This window comes from Neurospora hispaniola (assembly GCF_033458365.1).
Source record: "Neurospora hispaniola strain FGSC 10403 chromosome Unknown B0T23scaffold_6, whole genome shotgun sequence".
Taxonomy (NCBI): Eukaryota; Fungi; Ascomycota; class Sordariomycetes; order Sordariales; family Sordariaceae; genus Neurospora; species Neurospora hispaniola.
The window spans coordinates 365790-373758 of NW_026944411.1; the positions used below are offsets into that span (position 1 = coordinate 365790).

The window sequence follows — 7969 nt, forward strand, 5'->3', positions numbered from 1 at the left end:
GGAAACTGAACGCCCTGTTGATCACTGATACGCGCACATGGCTTCCACGTTATCAATGGAACACGACCCTTCAGCTCCCGGCCCCGCGGTCCTTAAGCCGGTTGTGGTTATTGGCTCTCAGAATATGGAAGTCGAGGAACATACATAGTCATCTTAATTCGCACATGTTGTAAATGCCGTCACGACCATGCAGCAACGGCTTGCTTTTGACTCGCTAACGCGCATGCTGTCTTGCGACATTCAAATATGCAGCTGAAGTCTACACACTGCGTAGCACTACGTTAACGTACCTATCTTTTCTACCATAGTCTACTCGGTAGCAGGGTACTTGGCCAGACCCGCTTCGGTCTTCTAGCCATCGGAATTTCTTCAAGACCATCGGCTGTCTTCTGCGGACAGAATCTGATCAAGCTTAATAAGTATTGTGCTTCCAGCACGTCCGTTTCTGCTTCTATTCGTGTTTCCCGTCCAGCTCTTGTCGTGATTCAGTTGGGTGCTAATTTCCAGTAATTTATTTGCAGATATCGTGTCTTTTTTTTTCTTTTTCTCCTTTTTCTTTCTCTTATTTTTATTTTTTTATTTTTTTTTCCCCCCTCGCTGGGCGGCCGCATTTGTCTTCCGACCCCAACATTCTCGACGACATATCATCAGATCGAGACCAGAGATAAGCGTTTAAGCTCGCCAAGCCCAGAGACCACTGTTTTGTAAGAGGGACTTGAATATCTCACCCACCATAGGTCAGTTGATACCGCATGAGATTATACATGATTTATCGCTCCTTGCTGACCCACGTAAAAGGACGTTCAGACTTTCACAGAGATTTCTTTCGCAGGTTGGCCATTCGACTTTCAGACAACGAACTCAATAGCCGGAAAGGCAACAGCGACGAAATAGTACGATGTTTTTATGCCAATGATGGACCTCATTATCCTTCTCAGTCTCGGATACAGGCCGGTTTCTTCACGCATTTCCCTGTCGGGTCAGACTTTCCAGATACAGAAGCCAAGATTTCTGATATAGGCTGCTCCGGTGTCCCGTCTTGTGGAACCGAACCTACTGTGTAGTTGTTGTGGTCTCGGTCCTAAGCTGAGGCTTGCCAGATTGTCCTTGCCAGTACGTGGCCGAGCGTGGCCTAATCTTTTCTGGGCTGAACGGCCGGTCTATTGGACATATTCTCACACCGCTTGGAGAAAAGCTGCCAGAGTCGAAAGCCATCTACACAGGACGTTTGTCAATGTACCAAAGACCGGATATATACACTACCACCATCTTGAAGCATCTTGGCAATTGAAAAAGTGTTGGCAGGTGGGACACACACCCACGGGTACTCCACGAAAACTTTCAAAAGATGTCCAAGACCGGCAGCAGCAGCAGCAGCTTTCCAACACGAGACGACGACAGCATCATGGCCATCCAAAGAACATCAACAAGCCGCAGCGGTAGTAGCTCTGTCTCCTCCAAATCAAAAACAACAACCACCGCCAAACACTCCAAGGCTAGAGGAGGAGGCGGGAAACCCAGCGGCAAGTTCTTGGGCGGAATTTTTCGCAAAGTAGCCGACTGGGCCTCAACCAGCGAGCCCTCCATGCAAGCGCTCAGCCAATACAAGCAGGAAGCCTTCCAGCGGGCAGGTGTATCACCCAACGACTCCGAGGCTCACACGAAACTGCATGCGCCCATGGGCAAGATCCCCGAGGACGCGATAAGGCCGACCACGGGGCCGACGCCGGAGGAGGTACTGATGCGGAAGAAGACGGAAAGGAAGAAGAGGCAAATAGAGGAGGAACTACGGAGGGGGAGTATAGGTAGTAGTGGAAGAGGAGGGTCATCACCTGTCAGGTTGGGCTCAGTGTCGTCGTCTACTATGTCTGGGGGTCTGGGGTTTGGAACCGGGACCGGGACTGCTTCGTCGACGGTTGGGTCGGGGTCGAGTAGGAAGGGATCGGTTTTAGGAGGGAGTAGTGCTGTTCCGTGGGACACGAGTGGATGGTGAAAGTTTGCTTTGGCTCGGCCATATTCGGGAAGACGGGTTTTGAAGATGCATATAAGCGGGATATGGTGAAGGTATGGCTTTGGTTTCACTACCTAATATGTTAGCTCACTTCGATCATCAACACGTCGGGGTCGTTCATATGGTTTGGACATCCCTGGAAATTGAATTCCATATAGTCCAGTGATCTCGACTGGACACGCAACTTGAAGTTGGTGGTTTCCTCCCATGGCCCCCGAGCCTCCATCGCCGCTGTGCGACCACTGCGTCGTCACACTTATCAAAATCCTGAGCGATGAACCTTAAATAAGTATTCTTTTATAAGCGGGTACATTCCATATTCCGGTTGACACCCAGTACCTACCTACTATGTAGACATCAAAACCTTTCATGAACCGCCACAACGTACGCACCGGTAACACGGTCCTACTTACCATACGTACCTTTCCTGAAAACACGCCGATCGATCCCAGCAACACGGCGGGGCTCTGCCCCGCGTTTTTACACCACGCGACATGATACAATAACCCATGATCCGATCTGAACAATCAGGTGCCCTCAGAGGATTTCGAACAATGCGCAAGATGAGTAGGCACACTCTGTTGTTTTGTGAAAGTTGGTCTAGGGGGGCACACAAGCACCATTAACACCACCAACCGAGATTGACCAATCGGGTATGAGTGTGGGGTTGGTTCATGACGTAGGTGGTTTTGTTCACACCCAGCTTTTATCCCTTGTCGTCCGTCCACTTTGGAGAAAAAAGACTTAATAGAATCAGGAGTTGTCCCAAGTTTCGTTGATATCTTCCTCTCCGGCTCTCGAACCCTGCAACAATCTCCAGAGATAAGCGGATTACATGTTACGCGGACGACGTTAGACTGACCCATTCATTGCATAAGACAGTTGAGCCATAACCCGCTCAACCTCATGCAAGTGCTTGGTTGCTCATCCGTTTACACACTCATTTTTACCGATGTCTTGTGTAGGTAGTATTTCGTGAGACGAGACACATCGAAACCCCAGCAATTTTTAGCTCGATCATCGATACCATCTATACCTGGCGGGTCCAAACCTGTCTACAAGCCTCCCTCTCAACACACTTTCCTCGCCGTCCTAGAGCAACGCAATCTTGGGTTGATACCAACCAAACACAATGAGCACCAAGAACTGGCCCCACAACGGCCACGGAGCCTCCGACCCCGGCCGGGACCGGGATGACCTCGCCGTTGGCCGGTCCTCCGTCGACACTCACCACCACGAACCCGACGAGCACACCCGCCTCCTCCCCAACCGGGTAGACAGCACCAGCATCTCCTACCTCTCACCCGACGACCCAGCTGTTTCCCCCTACAACCTCTGGACGGTTCGGCTCGTGCGCGCCATCACCGTCATCTTCACCTGCCTCACCTTCATCTGGTGGGTGCTGATGCTGGTTTCGGTCTTTGTGACTCCGCCCGGTTTGCACGCGCGCGGATCGCCCTTTTTTGCGTTTAGTTATACTACAATTGCCCTGATCACGCTGATTACCAGCTTGCTGTTCTTTGCGGTGCCGAGTCAACCCGCGAGAGTGGTGAGCATTGTTACGGCGGCGTTGTTGCTTGTGGATGTGGTCATGATGCTGGCGGTGGAGAAGACGAGGCATGAGGAGTTGTGGGTAGGCGTGGCTAGCGTGATATGGGCGACCTTGATGGCTGTTTGGGCGGTGGCGGCTGATCGGACTGTGCAGGTGAGATTTTTTCTTTCTTCTTCTTTGGCTCTCTTTCTCTCTTGAAAACATCATGGAGAGGAAACCTTTGGTTGACAGAACGTGCTGACACTCGGCTGGAATTGCCAGTGGGGCAAAACTGAGGAAGAAGAACGGCTCACGGGCCGCCCGGAGACGAGGCGTACACTGCTCGAATGGGTACAGGTGCTTTTGTCTAGCATCATGTTGACGCTCGTGTCGATCGTTGTGCTGCTTACGACTTGCACGCTCACACTCCGCGCTCTAGACGCGAGAGTAGCGCCGCCCGGAGAGCGGTACTGGGTCGATGAGGACAAGTATCAGATCCATCTGTTCTGTTCTGGTCCCAAGGTGGATGCTCATGGAAACAGGACGACTACTGTGCTCTTTGAGGGTGGTGAGGATGCGGTTGAGCGTGAGCTCTGGCAGTTTGCTGACAACGCGGTCAAAAACGGTTCCATCGCCAGATATTGCTTTGCTGATCGGCCGGGAATCGCCTGGGTATGTGAATTTGAACGTCTCTCCTCTTTTCTTCGGTTCATGGACTAACAAATCGGGACTTGATAGAGTGACGCAGCCCCTTCACCACTCTCGGCAAGCATGGCATCTGATGTTTTGAGTCAAGCGTTATCGCGCGCAGGAGAGGAAGGACCGTATGTGGTACCCCATAAACCCCTTCTTTTCCCCCCTTCCACAGCAGCATTAACCATGTTCCTCGCAGTTGGGTGCTTGCCAGCGCTGGCATCGGTTCCCTGTACTCACGGGTCTTCAGCTCGCGACACGGCCAAGAGGTGCGCGGCCTTCTCATGATCGATCCATTGCACGAAGACCTTCTCGGACGAGTCGGGGCTCCCGGCCGTGGCTTCCGCCTCTGGTTGCAAGGCGTCCTCTCCCCATGCGGTCTTGATCGCATCCCCGCCGCCATCCTCCGACACCGAAGCGCCAGGGACCGCATCTACGGCGGGTCTGCTTACCAGTCCGGAGGGGTGATCTTTGCGAAGCTGCAGGAGAGTCTGGTGGCCAATTCGCTCACCCGACGAGATGTGGTGTCCAGCAGAACCATCCAGTATAAGACCACACCCGTGGTGGTGGTGACGTCTGGGGTGCAGATGCGGAAGGACAGCGAGTGGGAGAGCAAGGTATGTCATGAAGCCCGATAGCCCAACGTGTTCTTCTTTCTGCTGTCCTGTCAGGAGGAAGCGTTTGCTGATGTCAATATTTACCATACACAGCAACGAGATCTAACCCACCTCACATCGAATCTGGAAAATTGGGACATTGTAGACCAGGCGCCTCATCAAGTCTGGCGGACTTTGGAGGGACGCGAGATGATTGAGAAGAGACTGAGGAGGTTGGTTGGCTTGTAACACGAAACCGGACACCACTCACTCATGTTTTTCTTTTCTTATGGGATTTTGTTGTCGGTATAGCACCGCATTGTCTCATTTTCGGTTGAAGTTGGCTAGGTTCGGCAGCTTGGTTGGCGATAGGGGGGATCTTTTTAGGCTGTTTGATTTCAGGGTCGTTCCCAAAGTCTTGGCCGAACTCTTGGCACCATCGTTGAGCCTATTCAGTGGAGATTGTATGTGTACTTGGTGGGTCTAGACAAGATATTGGACACTTCAGTTTCTTTGTTTCCATCAACTACCTCTCGGGCTACTCTTGGTTTTCACTTTGGATTTAGGAACACGGAGCAATGAATGATGTGATTACTGGTGAGCCAAAAGTTTTGTGAAGACGTTGATATACGTGGGGGCCATGTATCATGTTTATTGCTGAGACCTTGATGAAGAGGGGTTCCATGTGGAAGGTGAACAGAAACCTCAAGGGGTTCATATTGCCCAATATTCTTTTTCCACTCTCGGGTCTCATGCCTGAGCAAGGTCTCCACTTTGTCGTTGACGACGGAGTGGCATCCAAGACCCTCACTTCCCAATCATCTCAGCCGCGCGCTGTCCATGATCTTCCTCACCTCGAACATGACAAAAATATCAAGCATGCAGATGATGCTGCGAAGCAGGCTGGCAGTACAACAGTTAGGGACCTCTACCTAGATAAGCCGAGCTTTGCTTGGAAGAGGTAGGCGCCTCTCCGATGTATTGAAAGGGGGGTGACCACGTTTAGAGCTTTGGGTCCTGTTTTATTTTTCATTCTCGTTTTTCTTTAGTTTAGATGTAAGGTATGGATGTCATCCCCCGTGCCTGGGTAATGCTGTGTTACCTCCCATCATCCCATGTGGATGCTGTTATATACACATTAACCCTTGTTTAATTGTTAGCGTGGTTCCTGCCCTATATACTTTTATAAAGGGGGTTGTAAGGCGGGATACGTCTATTTACAGCCTTTGATTAGCTGAAATCGACCGATTTCAAAGTGAGAACGAGTTGATAGAGTACACACACACAATCCTTCTTATACTGGCTCAAAATTACCTAAATTACTTAAAACCCCCTTATTACCTTCTATAATTAGTAAAGTTACAGCGTACTTATAGGGCATTTGAGTTTAACTAACCAATTAGATTTTAGGATTACTCGCTAAAATAGTTAGTAAATTAACGATTTTTCTAAAAATTATAATTTTGATTAGAAGTATATAAATTACCTAAATTACCTAAATAAATTTAAAAAGTAGTATAAATACTGAATTTCAATTAAAATTAATAAAATTTAAAACCTTAAAATATATATTTACTTCGCGTATATACTACCCTTTAGCCTATATATAAGTAAATATTAATAATTAATTAATTAGTTATATATAATCTTTTCTTGTTTAAATCTACTCTTTTATATACAACCTTCTTTTTTATTTTCTTTTATTCAATTTACTTTATTAACCCTCTTTTATTTTAGTACTTTATTAATTCCCTTAGATTCTTAACCCTTAACCCCCTCTTTAAAACGAAGGAGTTTAATATTAAAAAGAAGATAGCGATATTTTTACTAACGACGACGAAAATTTCGTTTGTACGTATGAGTTGGATTGTAGTTGTAGCGAGTACGGTACTAAGGTAGGGAATCCGTTGTATAATTTATAAATCCTTCCTTTTATTTTATTATATTACTACGCTACTACGGCCGTACCCGGTTAGTATATCGGCCTTCTAAATAGTTATTATACGTTATTTATTATTAACTATTATTCTTAATACTTCGCTTACAATTATTATTATTTAAATTCGAAGGTCCTACTCCGCTTTAATTATAATATTAATTAAATTAAGCCCGTAATATTTGCGTACTACCTATATAATTATTATAAAACCCCCTATTATTACTTTCGCCCAGTGTTAATACCTCCTTCTCCTTATTAATTAACTTTACTAAATTATTTTTTATAGGGAGATAGTCCCCTAAAAAGAAGAAGGTTACTATTATTATATATAAAGAGTGTATTATTTATAAAGTATTATAGTAGTATATTAATATAGAGTATAAAGTTATTACTAAACGCTTTAACCTAATTATAAAGTTAATAATCCCCTAATTAGAATTTATTAGTACTTAGATTTTAATTTAAGAATAGATAGGTGTAATATATATATTTTATTATTAATATCCCTAGGTATAATACCTATAGTTAGCGACTTATTGTTCTTCCTATTATTAAGGATATTGTTTTTTATTATATTAATATTCCTATAAAGTCCAAATATTTCTTTACTCTAGGGGAATTTAAGAAGTGTATTCTTAAATTTATATTATACGGGGAACGTACTATCCAAATTACTTTGGAATAGTAGGGTGTTTATTACGTAAAATAACCTACGTACCTCCCCCTTAGTAAAAGGATTTATTATTTCTATTTCGAATTCGTTTTATAATAAGCTAGCCTTACCCTATTTAAATAGGAGTCTTAGATTTAATTTAATAAAACGTAGGTAAATAGTATTAATAAAGGCTGTTAATTTATTACCTTCTTTAAAGACGAGAATATTAATAATTTTGCTAAAATTAAATTAAAATTTCGGGGATAGATGTTTTAGGTTTGTTTTGCGGGTAAGATAAAGGGTACTTTTATTTTTTAGAACTATAAGGATTGGGGTACTATTATTACTAAATTATATTAAGAATATATTATCCTTCTTTTATACTAATTTTAGTTACAAAATTCGTCCTTTTATATTATATAGAATAATACGCTATTTTATAGTTTATAAGTAACGAAAGTATTTATAATTTAAATTTTCAATTTTATAAAGGTTGTCCCTTAGCCCCCTTATTCCCCCGATTTTAACCCTATTGAAAATATCT

The 7969-nt window shown here is 45.1% G+C and overlaps 2 protein-coding genes across 2 annotated transcripts; both read left to right on the forward strand.

Annotated features, from left to right (window-relative positions):
• Positions 1 to 1348: 1348 nt before the first annotated feature.
• Positions 1349 to 1993, forward strand: B0T23DRAFT_320849 (uncharacterized protein; the record flags this gene model as incomplete). Its single annotated transcript, XM_062835197.1, has 1 exon — positions 1349 to 1993. The coding sequence occupies one exon, from the start codon at positions 1349 to 1351 to the stop codon at positions 1991 to 1993; it is 645 nt and encodes a 214-aa protein (XP_062690470.1).
• A 1150-nt stretch (positions 1994 to 3143) lies between these two features.
• B0T23DRAFT_397376 (uncharacterized protein) lies at positions 3144 to 6207 on the forward strand (the record flags this gene model as incomplete). Its single annotated transcript, XM_062838297.1, has 9 exons — positions 3144 to 3716; positions 3795 to 4214; positions 4281 to 4366; positions 4435 to 4852; positions 4946 to 5064; positions 5532 to 5792; positions 5881 to 5892; positions 6023 to 6028; positions 6186 to 6207. 9 exons carry the CDS (start codon positions 3144 to 3146, stop codon positions 6205 to 6207), a joined length of 1917 nt encoding a protein of 638 aa, XP_062690471.1.
• Between the last annotated feature and the right edge of the window lie 1762 nt (positions 6208 to 7969).